General features: G+C 38.5%; 1 protein-coding gene across 1 annotated transcript in view; it reads right to left on the reverse strand.

The window, feature by feature from the left end:
- The window catches only part of tmem104 (transmembrane protein 104), an 84560-nt gene that overhangs the window by 56507 nt on the left and 5001 nt on the right, over positions 1-23052 (reverse strand). Inside the window, exons 4-8 of the mRNA XM_030142099.1 lie at positions 19823-19904; positions 15799-15892; positions 14260-14343; positions 3511-3610; positions 189-285 (exon numbers count right to left, since the gene is read on the reverse strand). Of these exons, the coding sequence (XP_029997959.1) occupies positions 189-285; positions 3511-3610; positions 14260-14343; positions 15799-15892; positions 19823-19904 (457 nt within the window). The remainder of the gene's footprint in view (positions 1-188; positions 286-3510; positions 3611-14259; positions 14344-15798; positions 15893-19822; positions 19905-23052) is intronic.

Below are 23052 nucleotides of genomic sequence, written 5' to 3' on the forward strand. Positions count from 1 at the left end.
CAGATTACAACACCTGGATTTCTCCCCAAACCTACTTGTCTCATCTCAGGAACATCACAAAAGTCAATCTGTGCAAGAGTTTTCCAGTTGCAGTGTTAGACTGGATGCAGAAACAGCTGTGTTTGACATGTGATGACTTACAGACCTACAGAGGGCAGATAATGACACTGTCAGGGAGGAAAACTTACCAGAAACACCCTGTAGGCGTCTTTCCTTGTCACTGAACCCCAGCACGGGTCGGTATCGTTGTACTTGACACCTCCAGCACTGCATGAGTGGTTTCCACTGCACAGAGAAACAAACAAAGCCTCATGTTTTACCTCAGAAATGTGAGACCAAGCTGGTTCCAACCACTCCTGTTCATGTCAAATTAATGGACAAATCTGTCAAGTGTTTTGTACTTTTGTGAAAGTCAAGAGCCCTCAACTGTATCTGCATGAGGATTCATCTTAGCCATCACAGTCTGGTTAATATACCCAACAAAACTGAATGAATTACCTTCTTGTAGTGTATTTATTTGTTACATTTCATTTATTTATTTCTGTGTGTTGTAGACTTGGTTAAATTAAATCTTTTTAATTACTAAATGAATAAATTAATGCTCGATAAATAGCTTGATTTTTTTTTTTTTAATTCAAAATCTCAGCTTCTTAAATGTGAATATTTTCATCAGAATGAAATGTATGACTTTTTCCGTGTCTGTGATTATACTTGGTCCAAGTGGATTTCTGGAGCCAGTTGATTTTAAACATTTTGGGTGTTATTTATTCATCCTCTGCTCTTAGTGTCACACACAGATAAAGTAGTAATGATGAAAATGATGACCATTGGACGTTTTTCCATTGCAAAACAAGAATTTCTCTCACAAACGCCAACTATGTGTGCTCAGATTTAAGGAAATACTGTAAAATTACATGATCATATGAAAATCAATACACAGTTTTGACTATGTTAGTTTAGATTACCACATGACTCCAAAATGCTATTAACAGCTCCAATAACCAGCATTTCTTGTCTGTTTTTGTTGATAACTGATCATTTATGGTCTTAACCCATAAAGACCCAGTGCTACTTCTGTGGCAGTTCCAAAATATTTTTTCTCTATATTTAGTTTTCTTTAGAGATTTATCACCATTTATTATAATATTATCCTCTGTATTTTTTGTTTTTTCAGTGAAAATCAGGCATTTTTCTATATTGAATTTACCCATTAGGTAAATGTTCATTAAAGCTGAGATTAAAGTTGAGGGTTATATTAAAAACAGAGAAAACTGAAGAAAAGGTGATTTTTTTCAGTAAAATACATCATTAACTGAACATAAACCAAGTGTCTTCATCCACTGTCATTTATCAAACTCTATTGGTTTTACTGGTGAATCAATGCTGCAGAAGATGATGGTGTTTGCACGTTCACTATGAAGCCTCTGAACGTCCAAATGGGTCATATCCGATGACCATGAAAAGATGAAAAACAGTATTTTACACCAATTATTTACATGTATTGATTGTCAGAAGCTATTGAATATTTTTGATCAATAGATGGTTTTGGTCGCCAGTGTGTGTCTGGGTCCTAGGTCAAAGTTCCTTTTACAGATCCTGACAGACTATGAGAGTAAACACGTGGAAATAAGGCAGTCAGAAGTTGTGCAAAGTTGAGTTTTACTTGAAACCACTCAGCGGCCTTTTCACCAGCGCGTTGGTAAAACCATCCGGTCGCAGCCTCAGGCTCAGCTCGAGCTGCGTTTGAAGTCTCGGTTACATCTCATGCATTCTCGCTGGAAGGTTGGCGCGGTTCGGATCACAGAGGAGTCGAGTTTAATTTGATAAGACAGCGGCCGCCCGAGGACAGGGTGAGGTATGTTTGCTTTGTCACAACAACAATCAGCAGAGGAGCTTATTCCGACTTTCTCACCTCAAAATACCACAAGCGTGTTATTAGACATTCAGTCAACGATGCAGGAAACAAACTGAAGGTATGTGATTTGTTGTTCTGTGGACGGACGAGAAAGATTTTACAGTTTTGCCTTTTTTTTTTTTACTCCCAAATCAAAGCTCACATTACAGTCTAGGTGGAATTTGAGCAGGGTTTCCCAGGCTTTATGAGGCTGCATTTGGGCTCCACCCAAGCTGAATGAATGTAAAATCAATATGGTGGGCATCAAAAACCAACTAAATAAATAAATCTAAATTTAATAGCTGTAGCCTGTCACCAGTGGACTTTTAGGGTGCTGTGCATTTATTATCTGCTTCACCGTTTACAAATATTGAACACATACTGGTGGACCAAAATTAGGTGAATATATATTTTATTGAAGAAAAAAAAGACCACAAACTCCCCACCACTGCACCCAAGTGTTTTACAAACTTAGGAAAAACGCTCATATGAGGTGTAATAGACTCTTGACACTGAGTAAAAGGAGTGTTACCAGCTCTTTGATAAATGAAGTAACACATGAAATAACTCCTGAAAACCTCTGAAAGAAAAGAAGAACCCTACTTTGTTTTTTACATTCGTTGTAACAATGTGATCCTTTCATTCACATCTACAAATGCAATATACTGCAGAATTTCAACTCAGCAAGAAAATACTTTTCCACCCCGAGCAAAACCCAAATGTCAAAAAAGACCAGATGATACAACGACTGCCAAGCCCTCGACTGGTAAAACAATGACCAATCGGGTTTTCTGTACACATTCACCTCCTGATATATTTCTGCTGCCAAATCAAAACCAATACTTTCAACAATTTTCACACATTTTATGAACAAAAACTGATTAATAACAAAATAATCAGCAGATAAACCAAAAATCATCATTACTTACAGTCCTAATCTTCTTACCTCATGTGTAATGACTGATAAATCCACCTATTTATTTATTTATTTTAGATTTGTCAGACATCACAGCTCATCTGGTAGCAGTAAAAAAAATTACAAAAAAGCATGAACACAGTTTCGTCAAAAGCAATGATATGATAAAGAAGAGTTTTGCTGTAGTTCAGGTTCTAAATTGAGGAAGATCTTCACCGAAAAGCTCTAGTGTTGTTATAAATACCTCTAAATGAGTGTCATCAGTGAAAAAAGGTGAAGAACTCCCACTCTATCTTTTTCTGAACCGCTGTCAGACTCTCTAACCGTCACCACCCTGAGACGCTGAACTTCAAAACACTGAGGGGTGAAAGGCTATTTCTGTGGCGCAGGTTCTGAGGGGGCAGCGTCTGTAACTATATGAAAAACTTTATTCACACGCCATCTGGCCGACAGACTTGCAATAAAAACCTGTCTGGAAGCAAGTCCACGTGGCTGCGATGCCAGGAGGGTGGTGTGAGGCGGATCTGTCTACAGAGCTTTATTGTCACACGTCCGAGTTCAAGAGGTGACAAAGAAACCGAGAGGAGAAAGTGGAAACGATCTGGATGTTCCTCAAGCAAACGTCACTAAATCCCATCTATGTTTATTCTGCAGTACAAGCTGAATGGAGGAGGTAAACATGGTAAAAACAAAGCCTTACCATGCGACTTCCATCAGTGATATGGGCACAGCTGCAGCGTAGATGGCCAGGTCTCCATACAGATAAACGATGATGCAGATGTAGAACATGTTCACACCCACTGAAAGACACAAATATGGAAAGAGAAATGTTCATACAGTCCTGACTTAGTTTTACTGGAAAATGGATTTATCATGAATGTTAAAGGAGCAATTTGTAATATTTCACTAGCGCTGGGTAAAAAAAAATCGATTTGATTGATTTTATTATCGTTGCGTTATCAAGTAATAGTGGATGACATCGATTTGTCAGAGCAGGACCGCAAGTGCCTGACCCAGGTACTGCCGACAGCGAGGTGCGGCCGGCTCCATCTCGTGGGCCCCTGGGGGAGATGGGGCGTTTCGATCTCACTCGTGACAGTTCTGGCATGGAGGAAGGGTGGGGAAAACACCCCCGTGGGAGGTCAGTGGAGGCTCTCTGAAGTGGCTCGTGGAAGCCGGTCGTTCTGGGAATATTAACCTGGATCCACACTCAGCCTTAGGTGATAGTAATGCGCCTTAACACTAGAAGCCACCAGCCATAAAACAGAATAAAGATGAAGAAGTCCGTTCTGAGCCATTGTAGGAACATGGCAATGTTTCTGTCCTGTTCATCATTTAAGAGCAGATTCAGTTATTTACTGCTCAAATTTCATATTTATTTCCTTTCTAACATCAATCTTGATACCAGTATTGATGTGTTGCATGGCTGCAGTAGTCAAATAATCAGGTTTCATCTCAAAATTGTACTTTGGTATCACTAAATAAATCTGTATCAATCAATTAATACAGAATCGATATCAGATCAAATCAAATCATGATCAGTTGATTCAGAACCTTATGAATCGCATCGATTAATACCCAGCCCTATATTTCATATCATCAATAATGAACTAAAATTAGCGTTAGAGTTTTGTAGTTATTTTAATTGGACATTACAGCAGGGGTGTCAAACATATGGCTCGTGGGCCAAAACTGGCCCGCCAGGGGGTCCAATCCAGCCCATGGGATGAATTCGTGAAATGCAAAAATTACACCAATGTAAATAACCTATGAACGACCTGACATTTCTCAAGAAAAATAAGGGTTACTATATGTTTTGTGTCTTTGTAGGTCCACTGTGATCTGATGATGAAGATAGAGTGAGGCATAATATTTTTATGATATTTCAGGTTATTCATGCTTATTCAGTTTTTTTTGTCAAGAATAGTTTGTAATTATGAACATGTTCATAATATAATTTGACTTTTTGTACAAAAACAGATAAATATTTGGAGTAATCATTATTTATACTGTAATTTTCTTGGTCTAACTTGCTTAAGACGAATTTGAGCCCTTTGGCCCCTGAAGTAAAATGAGTTAGACACTACTGGTTTACTTTGATATTAATGAAAATGTCCACCCAGCGTTTTTGGTCAGAAACATTTGCAGACAGAAATTCATGGCCAAAAGGAGATGAAATGTAGTGTGTCATTATATTCTCTATAAAAACGATCTGGCTGTAATTATGTTCCTCTGGAGTTGAAATTCACACATATATGGGTGGGATTTCAACCCAAATCTGCAGACTAACGTGGCCAAAAGGTGACCAGGCAACACATTTTTCATCTTCATCACCTGTCCAAACACTTCATGGTGAAATATGGTTGGTGTGTCACACTTAACCACTGCTGTGCCATCTCTATTAAAATACACTCTCATCTACACCTCCGTCGTTACATCCCTCCATCACTGCAGCAGCTCAGTGCACAAAAAATATTAATAGCATTAATTACAAGACTAATCAGTCAATGAAGGAACTTTTCACCGTCAGCCCTCACTCGCTGCAGCGACAGCCTCTTAACCATCTGCCCTCCTCTGTCCGTCCAAACGGACCCAGCAGAGCCGGGACCGAGACAGATCATCACGGAGCTCCACACATCCATCACAGTCCTGAGGTCTCAGAAGGAGGCTCTGCCGTCCAACTGGACCCCTCAGCTAATTCATTACTGCCAAGGAAATTAGAGCAGAGTCCATTAAAGACGAATAAAAAGTGACAGATTCACAGCTTCACAGGCTGTGATGTTTCTTTAATGAATTAAAGGCTGCGGGTGACTATCAAACAGTTAAATTAAGCTGAAAACATAAGGACCTGGCAGACTGATAAACAGCAATTTATCTGACGGTAAAGAGTTATTAATGCGGTCTGGGTTCGACTGAAGTGACTGGAGGGTGGATGGAGTACGACGAAGTCACTCCAACACAACATCTATAAATGTATTCACTCTGAACCAGCAGTGTCAAAGTCATTTTAGTTCAGGGGTCACATTCAGCCCAATATGATCTCAAATAGCTCAGACAAGTATATTAATAATAGCAAAAATAGTAAAATCACATGATGAAAATGTTTACATCTACAAACCATCCTTTAAAAATGTGAATAAAATGAACCTGAAATTACTTAAGAAAAATAAGTGCAATTTAAACAATATTATGTCTCAGCCTCACATGTGCATTACAACTTAAATTCACAGTGGATCTACAAATAAACAAAACAGTTTATATTGTTTAATATTGTTAAAATTGCACTTACTTTTCTGAAGATATTTCATGTTGTATATATATATTTTTTCCAGTTATTCACATTTCCTGTGAAAGGATAGTTTGTAAATGTAAACACTTTCATGTGATTTTTCTTTTGTACACTATAATAAAGAGAAAAATATGGAGTTATCATTATTAATAGGTTATTCTGAGTTTACTGGTCTGACCCACTTGAGATGGAATTGGTCTGTATGTGGAACCTGAACTAAAATGATTTAACTTTGACTGTTAATATCATCAGAGTACTTTTCATCATCCCATGGTCTGGATTGTACCATACAGTGGCTGGTTTTGGCCCACAAGCCGTATGTTTGACATCCCTGATTTAGACAGCGCTGTTACTCATTTTTAATGATATGATCTGTACAATCCCTCTGAAAGTAAGATGAATCACAACACAATCAGACATTCCAACACCTTAGGAGACTGAACTGAACGATTACTTGTCCAATTTTTTTCTTCACTTTGCTTTCTTTTGTTTTCTGAAGACTGGGAACTCTACTACAAACCTCCTTAACCTTGTTGAAAACCCTTTGAACATTTTCCCTCAGTGTCTTTTATGGCGTTTCCTGACTCGACACGGATGAGTATATTAGAGGTTCAGAGGTAAAAGCAGAAGGCGGAGGTTCTGAATTCTGCTGTCAGTAAGCGATAGCGAGTGAAGAGCTCTGCATGACCACAGGGACACAGGCCTTCACAGCACTAACTGATATTTCTCAATTACCCAAAGCCGCAGGCAAAAACGCAGCAGAATGAGTCTTGGTGTAGAAGTGAAATGCATCACTATCCATCATGTCGTGGGTTCTGACTGACAGCGGGCCTGACGGGCTCTGTGAGGGGCCGCTGTTTAGTGCCGTACACAGCGAGAGGAGCCATTTTAACAGGAGGGATACTGCAGAGTAATTAGGATTCATACTGTACATAACAGGAACGGAAATGTCAGTTTTGAGTGGTGTGTTCCTCTTCGGACCTCTCACTGATGTATAAAATTGGCCTCCTATGAAGCTGCATTATCCCACCTGACAGTATCTGATATAAAGACGACAAAAAGTGAATGTTAACTCAGCTCCTTAACCTTCCTCTGCTTCTGCTTCTTGTGGGAATATGAGAGTGAAAAATTGATGAAGTGAGGTTATAGACGTTCACAAATCAAAACTAAACAGCCCCGAGACGGCAACCCCATTAACAAAACGGCACTAAAAATAAGTAAATAGGACAAAAACACCAGCTTAGTGCGATTCAGGTAACACCAACTGAACCTCAGCAATGAATTTGCAATAAAATGCAGATCATATTACATTTTTGTGGCTAAAGCTCTGTAAGATTCACAGATCTTTGATGCAACCACAAAGCTCTGATGCTAAAAAGCCTGTTATTAGCTTTTATTATTAGACATAGACAGACTTTGTCATTCAAATTTTATATTATACATATATTTACACACACACATACATATACACACACACACACACACACACACACACACACACACACACACACACACACGTTCTCCTGAGGCCCAGCAATGCATTTTTGTTGTCTGTAGGGGATGAGAGTTTTACAGCTCTACTTGTAAAACAAAACAAAACAAAAAAAAAAAGGCAATTGTTTAATGTAAAAAAAAAAGCTCAAACTTTTGCTTTCCTGGGTCAGGAGTATAATGATGACTAGAAATATATTTAAAAATATAATACGGGTGTATATTATGCAAATTTCACAACACAGCATTGCACTGTGACACAACATTAGTGCATTAAACTCCTGTATAATTTAAAAAAAAAAAAAAAGAGTTCCAGAAGGGCAGTCTCATGGAGGGAGGTTATTTTGAGTATTGTATTGTCACCATGTTAGTGTTAATGTTGTTTGAAAAGTCAGACACATAAAAACAAGTTATGTACATGTGATAAAAGCAATAAGCGACAGTATCTTAAGTGTTTAAAATCTCGTATGTGCACATCTTTCACTTTATCATGGCAGTGTAAGGTTGTTTTTTCCTACTGTGAATAATCCTTAAACCCAGAAATGTAAAACTTCAGTCTATTATTTTCTGTTGTGCCCTTCGAGGTGTGTCCCACCATTAGGAAACATATACAGTCACAACAAAACAGCCTCACTTCCTTTCAGAAACAAATTAAGCTTTCACACAGCGAGGCTCCTTCCTGGACTCAACCTGCGATATCGATCTGTTGGGTTAATCACAGTTAGCCACTGTAACATAGCCACTGAAATTAAAGTGCATCTTTTACAAAGACGCAGACACGGAAAACTATAGTCGCAGCGGCGTATAGGAAATGACTGCGCCGATCCATTTATCTTCTCAGCAGCTCAGGCACTTGTGGTGGCTGTTCATTTTGGTGCTGCTCTCAACACACAAGTATGACATTTAAGTAAAAGTCAGTGAAGTATTAAAAATGGATGTGCTCATGTTTGGCTCTCATTAAAGACAGACGCCCCAGTTACAGCTGAGTAAATTAGTATTCGCTGCCACGGTCCGCCGTATGTCAGGGGAAGGACGGCTCACGTTGAAGAAACAATCCTGCTGTTTGCACAGTCGCCATGTTAACCGCCACGTCACATCACAGAGGCAAGAAAAGCTGAGACAAGATGCTGATGCAAGGACAGGCCTCTGATAGTCTCCCTCTCTTTGTGACTTTAGCCAAAGTCGTCTTCTAATCAACTTTCAAATCATCAATGTGAAGGTTAGAGGAGCAGCTTTCCACAGTGGTGCAGATAAACCCGCCTCCATCAACATTCCTGTCAGAGGCGGCAGGTCAGCCTGATACGATACCCATGGCCTTATTCCAAGCCCGCCTCGCCGCTGCTACGTCAATTTCAGCCCAGGAGGAAGTCGAATGCCCTCTAAGAGTGCCTCCTCCTCAGCAGGACAGATGCTTTTTAATTGCTTGCAAAGGTGCAGGACAGAAACAAAGAGTTGATTCACTCCTATGGTTTATAATGTGTGACAAGCAGGGAGGCAGTGTTCAAACCATTTAATGTCCTGTAACTTTAATGGACTGTGATGGACGTGTGCACTCATGTTATTTACCTTTCAGGTCTTTAAATCAGTCAAAACACATAAAAGATGAGCCAAAAATTCCCATCCTGTTGGTCCAGACAGCGGTTTCACTGCGCTTTCCAAGAACAACAGACCACTCGCTACTGGATGTCAACATCTGATTCCTCACACTCCTAATCCTCTGAAATTTAGGATCATTCCCAGCAACTGGTTTGGATTCAGTCATTTCTATAGAATACATAGTCCTTCTAATGAGAAGGGAGAGACACCTGCTTGACAAATAACAATCAAATATATAATGTAGACTACTGTTGTTAATTCAACCCAATATTCCAGATTCATTGCTGAGTTGCTGTAACATTGTTATTAATTTCATGACTTTTTTTTTATTTTATTTTATTTTTTATGGTGGGTGGAATAACTGATCAAAAGCAGCATCAATAAAATAATCTACATATCTGAGATTAGAAAACATGGAATTTATCCAAATGAGGTCATGAGTAGAAACTTCAGTGTGATTAACTTATTACTGGGTGAAGTCTCCCAAATGAAGCCAGTATGAATTCTCTCAAAGTGTAATTCCACTGACTGCCACTAGATGCTGCTCCAAATGGGCTGCCTTATGCCACATTTCCACTACGCAGAACCAGCTCGACTCAATTCAACTTGGGTAGCAGGTACTATTCCAGGAGACCGTTTCCATTACAGGATACTACCGACTTTAGAGTACCTGGACGTCATAGCAACGCTGTGCATAACTTCAGTAACTTCAGGCAGTCTGCTCAGAGAGTTGCTGATAAACTCGCTCACTGCGTATTGCCCCGTCAAGCTCAAGCTGAATCTTTTCATCGGTCACCAAGGGCAGAAATTTCTGAACCTCCTCGACCAACCACGGTGTCGTTTTGTGGGCTGTGGGCTGGGTATCATGGATTAGCCTATCGGTATATTTACTGTAAACTTCCGAATCAGTTTTTTTTGGAATTGCGTGTCGCACATTGATGACGCAATGACAACTCTCTGACCAATCAGTGGTCTGCAGTGTTTACACATCACATTTTAGTATCTTTTCACCCACTTTGGAACCTCAGCAGAGCAAGTACTAGGAAAGTAGCACCGGGTACCAGATTCCAGGTTCTTTTACACAATGGAAACAAAAAGGTCGAGTTGAGTCAAGCCGGTTCCACGTAGTGGAAACGCGGTATTAGACTGTCATTAATTAGTTCATGTGACTATTATCCAGTCTGTTAAGCGTATGGTAACTTGTTTTAACCAGCGCCTAGTATCAGGTCCATCAGACATAGCAGGGAATGCTCCTGGTCACTGTGTTTGTCTGTCATTCAGCAAAATGCGATGGAACACAAGACCAGAAGTTAATTAATGCTGAAAGTGTGAAAGGGAAGCATATCAACTTTCACTAGACTTATACGTTGTTTTTAGTGAGAGAAGTCATTTTCAGGTCAACAAAGGTGAAGATGATGAGAATGACCATGATATACTAATGTCAGGGTCCAGTGTGAAAAATAAAGCAAAACAGTAAAAAACATAAAAGCTGTATAAAAAAAAAAAAAAAAAAAAAAAAAAAAACAATAAAAGAGAACACCTCAAACTGAGTTTAAAAAAACTGTTAAAGGATTAAATTAGGTGAACCCTGTCATTTTGTATCTAAGAAGGGATGGAGATGCTTTCAGTTGATTAACCTGCTAGAATTTTTTTCCTGATTCACATTATTTTTACCTTGGAAAAATCGATCAGCCTCCAGTATTGGTAGAACTGTGGCTCTATTTCACAGCGCTGGAGGTAAGTGGAAAAAAAAAATCTCTCCATCTACAATAAACACAGCTGCAACTTTAATTGCTTTGGTGATTAATCCCATTATCATCAGGTCATTAAAATATCACAAAAAGTGAAAAATGCCTGTGCTGCTTTTGGAGTTCTTAATAATAAGAGAATAATCGTGTTCGCTGATGAAGAGGAGGCTCATGGGTAATACGTCCGCCATTGTCAGGACAGATGAAGGGGCTGCATTCCCCCCCTCCTCGTGCATGTGCTGGGACTCGTGCCTCTCTAATTCATTTCTGATTAGAGTCACTGGGCAGCGTTCCCACAGCATGGGGAGAGCGAGAACAGGAGAGAAAACTCATTTCCTTATTACCAATCGATACCTGCACGTGTCTCACCTGCGCAGTGGGCTTCGTGGTGGGAAAGGTCGGTGGCAAGTTTTTTCAAAGCTCCATCTCTAACGGGCAGGACAGTGGAGCTGAGTGACAAGAGGAGGAGGAGGAGAAAGAGGAGGAGAAGGAGGAGGAGGAGGAGGAGGGACCAGCAGCTTTAACAGCACGAGCTGTACGATGGCATGCATGAGCGTGTTCACACGTGTGGGTGTGAACGCGACTGAAGGCGAGTGTGCCGAGTGCTCCACCTAGTGTCCAGATATGAAAGGACAGGACATGTCAGTGCAGATGATGTTGTCAGAGCTTTGACCTTTTGTTGTTCCTTTATTCTTGCGACAACCGGGACGCTGCAGACCATTGAGTCACCCGCATGTGGTTAAGACAAGGAGCTCACCGTAATGCAAGAAGACGAGACGACCAAGAGGGAGGCCGGGGCCGCGACAGTGAACCAATGTGAGAGGAACAAAAAGCTGCATCCAAGGTGAAAGTGATGCTGAGCAAGCACTGATAGAACTCGTATTCATGTCAGATACCAGAGCAATGTACAGACACTACATTACAATTAAATGTTATGTAAGAAAAATCCTATTTGAATAAAACTAGCCAAGTATTACCAGCAAAATGTAGTTAAAGTAGTGAAGCTAAAGGACTGGTTTGGCACTTCTGAAATATGTTTCCATCTGATCTTAACCCACAAGTACTTTTTGTTACAACTTCCAAATGATTTTTTTGTCTTTCCCATGTGATCTACCACCATTTATTACTATCCTCTGCATTTTGCCTTTTTCCATGTAAAGTACGTATTTTCCTATATTTCATTTACTGGTCATATAGATGTTCATAAGGGCTAAGAGTAAATTCAAAGGTTATTAGATCAAAAATAGAAAAAAAGGAAAAATATGACTTTTACACCAAAATATATCATTAACTGAACATAAATACAAGTGTTTCCATCCACTGTCATTTCTCAAACTCCATGGGTTTTACTGGTGAATCAATCCTATAGAAGATGACAGTGTTACCATGTACACTATGGAGCCCCTAAACGTCCAAATGGGTCATATCTGATGACCATGAAAAGATAACAGACTGCATTTTACCTCAATTATATACATGTATTGATAGAATAAGTAGATCATTAGTTATTAACAAGTGAATGTTTGGATCTATATGAATGAAGAAGTGAAGCACCAGTTTTAGAGCATCCTGTAACTGATGGAGCAACTGAAAGTGGACTTTATATTCATTTTCATAAAAGGTATAATATATGTGGGGTTGCAACAAATACAGTGGTTGCACACAGATTTGATCTAAGTCTCAGTTCCACATTAGAAATATCTGACAAACTCCTACTATATATAATACTAACTCTACATCAGCATCAAGGTTGGGAGTAGAGGTAGAATGGTGAATTTTATGTGTATCACCTTTTCCTGTAAATTTCCTGCACTGTAATCTTAAATTCAATAAACATATCAGCTCACATATTCAGTCTTGCTACTTTCACCTACAAAATGTCTCAAAATAGCAACTGTAACCATAGTCCACACCTCTGTATTCTACTGTTAAGACTCCTCCAACTCCCACCTGTTCTGTCGTAGCCAAGATACAATTAATACAAAACTTTGCAGCACCAGGTCTTCTTGTTGCTCTAATATCACCTGGATTCTAATATCACTTAAGTCAATTCTAAATCTATATCAGGATGAAAGGTGAAATCCTCCTTATCTATAAGACAATGAACAATCTAGACTCCAGCTCTTCACACTTATGTCCCAGCTCAGGTTTGTATACCATAAGACTAAACACCCAAGGAGACTGTCTGTTTCCTTTTCTGTAACCAGCCAGCGGAACAGAAAACACCTTCAAGTGTATAAAAACACAGCTAAAAATGTGTGTGTTACGTTCACTGTGGATGCTCTGTGGTCTTCTCTTGTAAAACACTTTGTAACTCAGGTTCTGAAAGGTGTACTGCGTGTCATTACACTGTATCCCAGCTAAACTTACAGATGTAACAAAAATGTCCAAGTGATGTAATCTCATTCACGGCATCGTTCAGTGTAAGTCTATAGGAGTCAGGGCCTCTTGGAGCAGCATCTAGTGGCCATGAGCAGTATTACAACTTCAAGATACTTTGCTTGGTGCCCTTCGATCCCAGGACTATGTGTTTCAGTAATGTTTTAGTAATGGCCTTTTTTTTTTTCTGGTGAAAATACAACATGAAACCAGAAGAGGTTTGTCTTTCTATCTGGGATTTTTGTTGACATGTTGGAGATTTACACATTTAATCAAACTAAACGTGATAAGTTAAGAATGAAAAGCTAGCTGTTGAAAAGTGAGCAAATACACATTACTCTATGTAAGATGTTCAGACAAAAAGCCAGGAAAACCACTGGTTTAATCTTTAACAGTGTGTTTTTCAAAAGGTTGGTGTATCATCACTGAGTAAAACCTTCACCTGGAAAGTAACTAAAACTGTCAAAAGAGATGTAGTGGATTAAAAAGAACATCAGCCCCTAAGATGAAGTGGAGTAAAAGTATAAAGCTGCAGAAAATGGAAATACTCTAGTCTTGAGCTTCAGATGTGTGCTGAAGTACAATGTGTGAGTACAAGTATTCAGTCACTGACGGTGACTTTGTGCTGAGGTTTCATCAGCCCCAGATCAGTCAGGTTTGAGCCTCCAGTCCAGGTTGTTCCCTCACCCACGCACATGCACAGCAGGGACATTAACAACCTTGATGGGTCTCAAACAGGTAATTACAACCAAAGGCAATTTATCCAAATATAATTACATTCAATTAGAGTGCCAGCAGTCTTTCTTTGTGATAAGGCATAAAAAAATCCACCAAATTATCCCACACAGCCTTCCATAAACGTTACACGTGGCTAATGATGGCAGTGTCTGTAATTAAGTGAATAATGTGCTGTGGGAGGAGGAGCTGCAGGCCATGAGGATATTACCTTTGTTGAAGAACATGGAGGCCATCTGACCCATCTCGACCCGCTCCACGATGTCGAAATGATCAACGTGACCTCCTGATCTCTCTGCGGAAACATAAAGAGTCCATCAGACATAAGCGCTGCAGGAAGTGGAAGTTGTTAAAGGTCAAAGAGCAGTTTGATTATAAGAATAGTATCAAGAAAGAGATCAGAAGTGCTAAAACATAAAACACACTGAGGAGACATGTTCTATCTTGGTAAGACACCTTGGGCAAACATGATAACAATAAAATAGAAAATACTTCAATTACCTTTTTAATGACATGTATTATTTAAGCATTTTATTCTTTTGTTCATGCAATAAAGGTATTCGTTAATGACATATATTTAATTATTAGTTCATGTTAAATGGTTTAGGTGCCATTTGTTCAAGGTATTTAGTCCAAAAAAACAAAGTAAAATAATTTTTTCATGTTAAACAACTATTTAGCCGACAAACATTTTCAGTATTAATATCTTTGTGTCCGTGTCTATGTCTACCTGTTTAATTTTACCAGATTGTTTTGTCTGTTGCATAGCTGCACAATTGACTAAATTGCAATCATAATACTAGCCTTTGCAATTATACTAACATACTATGCAAACACTAAACATAAGCCTCCCCGATCACCACCAAAATTTCATCATTCATTCCTTGTGCCAGTATCAACATTTCCTGAAATTTTCACCCAAATCCGTCCGTAAATTTTTGAGTTATCTTGCACACGGACAGAAAGACAGACAAACCAATGCTGGCAAAAACATAACCTCCTTGGTGGAGGTAAAAATGTAAAATTGTTTAATTTTAACAAATTATGATTAGAAAAAAACCTTTGCTGAGTATGTTTAGGTGCTGCACATTGAGAAAAACAACTTTCAGAATAAACAATTATATGAGAATAAATGTCCTATCTCTCCATTATATCAATAGGTTTAACTAAGACTTTTTTTAGCATATATTATATTTTTTACACACCACTGCAATTACCCTAGATTGATTAATTATTGACAAATAAAGCTATTCACGTCATCTGCAAAATAATTCTGCTTCATGCTCCATAATCCTGCAGAAAAATGTCAGTTTATCATACTGTTGACTGGTCATGATGTTGAAATCTTTGAGATGTAGTGGTTTACAAGTACAACTGTTGGCTGATGTACCCTTAAGCAAGGCATTTAACCCCTATTTGCTCCCCAGGTGCCTGACACAGCAGCCAACTGCTCCTAGTTTGCAGTGTGTGCTGTGTTTCTGCATTTTCAGCTGGTGATGGGTTAAATACAGAGGGTCAGTGTCAGCATGTGTTGCATATCCACATGTTAAATATATATTGACAAATAAAAATCCTTTATTCTTACAGTGGGCAAAGTGCTGACAGATTGGAAACGAGGGTCATCTAAATGATCTTTTCAGGAGGATCTATTCATCTACCTGCCTGTAACATAGTCTAAACCTCCTGCTTGGCGTCAGTTGTCACACTAACAGCTACAATAAAAATCTGTGGAGCAGACAGTGATACTCACGGACAGACAGGATGGGTTTGGTCTCCGGCTCCGACCGACCCCGGACCATGACGTCATCATCGGAGTACTCGGAGGTGGAGTCGCTGTCATCGATCTGCAGAGAGAACACGAGTGTGTAAACCTCGGATTTCGTAAATCCCCAAACACAAACAGCATTCGGTTTACAAGCTATTAACACAGTGTTTGTCTGCTGTGGATGTGACGCAGGGGAAGACAACATCTGGAAATTACCATCAACAGCTGGGACGACCTCACGGCTCACACCAATCACCAGCCCACATGTGGCTTTTTAATCATTTCACAAACTCTGTGCAGATTACTGTCAATTAGCCGTCAGCGATCGCCGACTCTGAGCGTCGCCGGCTGCATTAATGCAACGCTGGAGTCGAGGGACGGAGAGGAGATGAAGAGTGACAGGAACAGAACAAACCACCAGGATACAGATCAGGAGATGTGTACGACCACACAGGATTACAGGTAGGAAAGAAAAGGACCAAGAGGCCATTTACTGAAACACAACCTGACCTCAGAAGTATCAACATCTTCATCACAATCACATAGTGAACATACCGATACAACTGATAGGACACTATCACTTTTCACAGAACTTAGATCATGGCTGATGCAGATGTATAACAAGCTACATTTTGAGACAGAAACTAAGAGCTCAAAAAATAAAAAAAATGACTGGAATGATTTGGATTCTTTAACACTTTGATGTTCACACACCTTCAATTGGCTTGAGAAACATATTTTAGGGATGAGTAATATTGTACGACTGAAGAAAAAGACACTTAAGGCCTAAACAGTGACAACAGGGGTATCGAACATGCGCCTGTGAGCCAAAAGCAGCCCACCCAAGGGTCCAATCCGGCCTATGGGGTGAATTTGTGAAATGCAAAGGTTACAGAGAAGACATTAACAGTCATGGGTGTCACTGAGTCTTGACAAGTTGTTTGATCATAAAGTTAAATCCTATATTTTTCATTTCCAGATACCTGTTACTAAATATTTTGTGTATTTGTAGATCCACTGTGATCTGTACATTGTAATACACGTGTAAATGATAAACTGAGGCAAAATATTGTTAAAATTGCACTTATTTTACTAAAGAAATTCCAGGTTGTTCATGGTTGTTCAGGTCTTTCCCATTTATTAAGCATATTTTGTAAAATGTAAACATTTTCATACTTTAATCTGACTTTTTTTTCACTAAAACAAAGAGAAAAATTTGGTGTTGTCTTTATTTAAAGGTTTTTATGATAATATTTGACTGCTCTAGCCTACTTGAGATCATATTTGGGCTGCATGTGGGCTCTGAACTAAAATGAGTTTGACATCCATGAATTACAATTTGGTAACTGGTTACTAGATGTACAATGTGGGCAATTCAGCACCAGTAGGACATTTCAGAAACAGTATCACTAGAAGTTGGTACTGATATAGGCCAAAGGATAATCTTAGGCTTCTAAAAGTAGGAATATTGACTTTAAAAACAAAAATAGCCCAAATAAGCCCCTTTTAGCACTTTTTATAGTCAGTTTGATTTACTACTACTTTGACTAAGATGATGAGTTCAACAGGTTAATAATAAAGTGAGACATGAAGTATTTTCAACATCAAATTGGTGAGGGGTCAACTGTGGGCTTTTTTGTTATGATGCTCCATCATGTAAATAAATAAGGTATGCCAAAGTAAGAGCGACTGCATATTTAGTGATTATTTCACTATGTCCCTTTGTACAGTTTAAAACAGCACAGAATCAATATGGTGAAGCTCTGGTTTGGTACAGAACAAGAACGTTTATCCTGTTAAATCCTGGGCCATTTGTTCCCAGTTGGAATTATTTCAATGTAACACAAAACAATGGATTAGCAGATAGCTTTCGTATTAACATGTAAACCATGTTCTGATCAGAAAACAGCAAAGATAAGTGGTTAATAGTAGAGAAATAATACTTGAACTGATGGATCTGCTTAGTGTTAGCTTAGCGCTGCAAAGTTTGTCTCATTCATCTATTGTTTTATTAAATTATTCCTGACATACGCTGGTCTAAGACTGTTAGTTTTTTTTTAGATATTTGTCCATTTAAGGGGTTGTTGTTCGAGTTGTGTTGTTTTCTGAACAACATAACTTGAGCTTTTATCTCATGTTGTTCTTGTTACTTGGACGTAGAATGTGTATATTACGACAAGTGTCATGTAGCGTCACCATGACAACACAGACAGAACTAAAAACTACAGTTCATTCTTCCTCTTCTGTGGTTTTTCTACCACTTTTCTTGGTTAACTACACTATGATACAACATCACCCCCACTGTTTAAGGCTCTTAGAAAATGTGTTTTTTCCATGAAGACCCAGAGAACAAAAGAGGAACAGATGTACACAAGACTCTGATTGAAGTGGAAGAAGTCATTCTGCATTTTTACTGCAGTGAGAGTGAACAAATCCAAGCTCTGAAAACAACTCAAAGCCTAAAAAAAAATCTATGCACAAACTTATTCACTCCAGTTGCATTTGTTCTAACAGTCCAGCAGAGGGCAGTCACAGCTAATTGGTTACCTGTCTGCAGATGAAATGCTAAGTTTTTCCAATTTTTACATAAATTAATTCCAGATAATCGGCTACATGCTTCATTTCCTCCTGCAGCAGAGGGTCTGAGTTCCATACAAACTGATGTAAAGACATTCCTTCTTCCTAATAGACTTCTGTGGGATCTTTGCAAAGATACATGATGGAAAGCAGCTTTCATTGGCATTCTTGGCTCAAGCAGGAGAAATAAGAAGCTTTCATCAGTCCCAGTTTCCTCTCTCTGTTGTGTTCCATTATGCAGGAGGCGAAGGCAGCGAGCATCACAGCATCCATGAATCAAGGCCGAGCGTTTGAGGCGGATTTTTGTCCTCGGGCTCATAACTCCTTAGAGATGGTTTCTGTACCGGGAGGCATTTTCAAGCCCACAGTCTCTCGTTTTAGTCAACATAAAAATGAATAAGGACTCCCTTCTGTGATTACATACAGGGTGACGCTGACTGCTTCTGCCACAGTGGGGTTCTTATGGACAAGTGGCAGCAGATGCAACTGTAATATCTGTATTTATGCACTTCGTTGGAACCAAAATTAATAAATGTCATGATCGATGCTGCTGCTCCGTCAGCCATGTCAGAGCTTTCCACCACTTCCTGTCACACTTCTCTCATCTAAAAGCCTTCTGATGGTGTAGGACACCAATCTCACTGACATTTTCTCTACAGGAAACAACTAGACCCCTAAGAGTTATTATTGTCTGGCTCCTTCTTCATCAGTTGCCTTTTTCTTATCACTGTGACAGCTGAAATACAACAGATTAATATCATAGGACTAAATTATCAAATTGCTTCTTTTAAGGCTGGCAATGTTGCAGAAAACTCATGAGAACTTCTCCCTTCTCCCTTCAAAACACCTCAGAATGGGCCATATTTCTTAGATTTTGCTCTGGCACTTTACACCTCATCGTTTATCCCAATAAATGTTACTCTCTCGACTTGACAGTTCGCAATTACAATAAAAACTGCACAGATGGGTGTAAAATTTCAGTAAGATTTCCAGTAAAATTTCACTTTAACATTAAAATCCTTGGAGGTGCTGTGTCAACTACTGAACAGCTGGTGTTTTTTGTTCTCGATGTAAAATTTCCACCGAAGCTGAGTGTGTTTGTGTGAGTTTATGAGGCATGGTGCATCTATACCACCATAAACAAAGAAAACAATTTAAATAATTACAAAACACACTCACTGACTGAGAAGTTAATTTGACATGAATATTAAAATATGACTATGGTTGTTATTTTTAGCTGTAAAATCCTGCCTGTGGATGCCAGAATCAGCTTGGAAAGACATTTACACTGACATTAGTTCCAGTTTTCCTCCTGCTGGGTGTAAACAGTGTTGTGTTTACACTCGACATCTTTAATATTTGGTTTATGTGACTCATGCTTCTATCTACCGTTACGGACGTTTCCTCAGAGCCAGACTGAGCTGATTCTCACCTCCTCCTGCTCCCTCCTCTTCCATCGCAGCTGAGCGTTGGCCGCCGCCATCGCCTCGATCACGAACGTGGTCGTCATGTAGCTGTAGGAGCAAACACAAGTGATCACAGCATTTAGATATGTTTAATCATCGTTTTAGCACAGCAGAGAAAAGAGTGGAAACATGCAGGTAGATTCTGAAACTTTGCTGCTGACAGTAAAAAAACTGAATATTAATAAATACCCAGGAAGTTACCCATTTTATTTACAACAAAATAAACAACAAATTTTTGTACAGTACAACATGGAGGGAATCATTAAGATAAAGATAAAAATTGTTCCTTAACAGTTACAAAATAACCTGAAACTTAAGGATTTGCTCTTCCTAAATACTTTTAAAAGCATTTTTACTGACATTGAGGCAGAAAGTTTTGGCTACACATGTTTTACTAAATTAATTTAATATCATACTACTCTCTTTGCACAGATCATATCATACTTTTGTTGTATTTCTTATCTGTGTACATATAGAGTATGTTTGGTTGTCTCCCTGTCTGTAACCAGATTAACTTTGCTGCTGCTGCTTATCTTGTAAAATGCATTTTTACCGTCAATGAGTCTTTCAAGGTTAAATCAAGGGGTATAAACAATACAATACAATCATGAGTTACTAATACTGCAATTTTAGTTAGGAAGGATCAATGAAGATGTATTAATTCTGAAATTTGTGTTTTAACCCAAACTTACACTTAAACTAATATAAAAATATTTATGCAAATTCTGTGATCAGATTAAAATAAAATCTCTAAAATCTAGACTGACAAATTCTACCCTTTTCTGATTATACAACTGTACAAGGTATAATTACACCGAAGACAGAAACATTTTTATGGTTATGATCATGCCAAACTGACCAGAAATGTTCCCATCTTAACACTAAAAGAGACACATCTAAAAAAAAACAAAAAAACAAAAAACAACACACACACATACACACTGTGATCTTCATCAGCATGAATCGACATGAATCATCATGTTCAAAGATCTACAGGCCTGTCAGTTATTACATAATCACCTGACTGCAATAATTAGAATTAACTGCAAATAATTAGCATCATTGTGGTAATTGTTTTCATTCAGCTGTATGAAAGCATCTGCATGAAACTAACACAGGTCATATTTCAGTTTGTCAGTAACAGGTTGTTCTACATTCTACTTAGTGCTGGGTAATATGGACAAAAAGTTAAATCTGTTGTGGAATGTTAGGGATAATTTATCATTTCAATCAGTTGTTTTATGGCTAAATAAGCTGAAGATAAAACACAATTAAACAGTAGTCATTCTCTACTAAAACTACATGCTATATGACTGGAGAAACTCAGCAGATCCTGTCCAATTCAATCCAATGGGAGAAATGAACTGGATTCACAGATTTCAACCAATTTTTTTGTCCATAAGCTATGCATTTGCTGAATTCTTACATTAACATGACATTTTAAGACGCACAGATGAGAAGAAAATGAATTGTTTTTGAAGTCTGTTTCTGTCTCTGCAATCGCAACACAACTTATCTAGAGGTAAAAACAAGCAGAAAAATAAAATAAACAATAAATAAACAGCAAGTAGTTTTTTTTTTTACTACACTGGCTAAATTTAAGACTGTTCAAGGCCTTGTTAAGACTACTTAGAACATAATATATAGCTTATTTCACAGCCATACTGGCAAAAACTTGTGACTCCTAGAATTTAGCAAAATGTATTAATTTACCCCAACGCCTTGATTCCCATTGTTCTGAGTCACATCTCACCGGGGGCTGCAAAGTTAGCGATAACTGGTTCCTAATTTCAATATATATTGTTGGGTTGGAACAGATGGAACTAAGTAGAATAATATTACTTTCTTTGCAGCTTGGACATTTCCCAGACACATTTAAACACAACATAGTGAACAAGTTTATGGCAACATAACTTAACCTACCATATCAAATTTAATACGTTTTAAAGATAAAGATTTGCATATTCAAGACTTTTAAGACGTTTTAAGACCCTGCGGGAACCCTGGATTTAACTGTTCACATGTACACTAAATGAAGCGCTCCAATAAATAGTATGTAAAGAATCTAATCATGGGATAATGGTTTGGGCAAACACAAAGAGATTCTACCTGTTTGGAAGAATTGGAATCTGTTGTGTTAGTGTTATAAATGAGATTATGTCAGGGTTTGGAGTTTTTTAATCATTGTTAAACAATTCTTACAGATCTGATTTGGGAGTCCAGACATCACCTCTCTGTGGGTGAATATGTAGCAATGCTGGTGATTGTGCAGCTTTGTGTTCTTTCCCGCTATGTGTTTACAGAAGCCTCCCCTCAAACCAGTCTGCTAACAGCAGTGCATTTTTACTTAGCACTTTTATTGTTGAATGTAACAGAAAAGACTATGGGATCTGTTTGGAAGGGCAGAGCATCTGTAGGAATCCCCTCCAAAATAATACTTTTACTGTCCTGTCTTTTAAATGTGTCATCTGGTTATTCTAAATCATGGGCGTCAAACTCATCTTAGTTCAGGGGCCACATACAGACCAATATGATCTCAGTAAAGCAACGGTGAAAAGTTAAATTACATCATGAGAATGTTTACATTTACAAACTATCCTGTCAAATTTCTTAAGGAAAAATAAGTGCAATATTACCATTATACCTCAGTTTATCATTTACACATGTAAATTACAACTTACAGATCACAGTGGATCTAAAAATACACAGAACATTTAGTAAAAGGTAGAATATTGGTCAAGTTGCACTTCTCTTACGACACTTCAGGTTGTTCATATTTGTTCTGGTTATTCACATTTTCTGTGAAATGTAAATATTTTTAAGCAATTTTACTTCACACTAAAACAAAGAGAAAAATGTGTGGTTGTCATTATTTCAGTTATTATGATAGTATTTTACTGGTCTGACCCACTTGAGATCATATTGGTCTGTATGTGGCCCCTGAACTAAAATTAGTTTAACATCCCTGATTGTTAATATCTTCAGTGTGATTTTTGTATTTCCCAAATTCATCCCCCAGCCGGATTGGACCCTTTGGCAGGCTGGTTTTGGCCCACAGGCTGTATGTTGGACACCCCTGTTCTAAAATATGGATTTGGCAGAATTTGCACTGTGACCCAGTTTTGACATAGTGTGAAAAGCATCTATCATTAGCTTCAAACTGTCTGAGATTTTACCTGAACCAGAAGTAACTCAC

The sequence above is a fragment of the Sphaeramia orbicularis genome, chromosome 8 (assembly GCF_902148855.1).
Source record: "Sphaeramia orbicularis chromosome 8, fSphaOr1.1, whole genome shotgun sequence".
Classification (NCBI taxonomy): Eukaryota; Metazoa; Chordata; class Actinopteri; order Kurtiformes; family Apogonidae; genus Sphaeramia; species Sphaeramia orbicularis.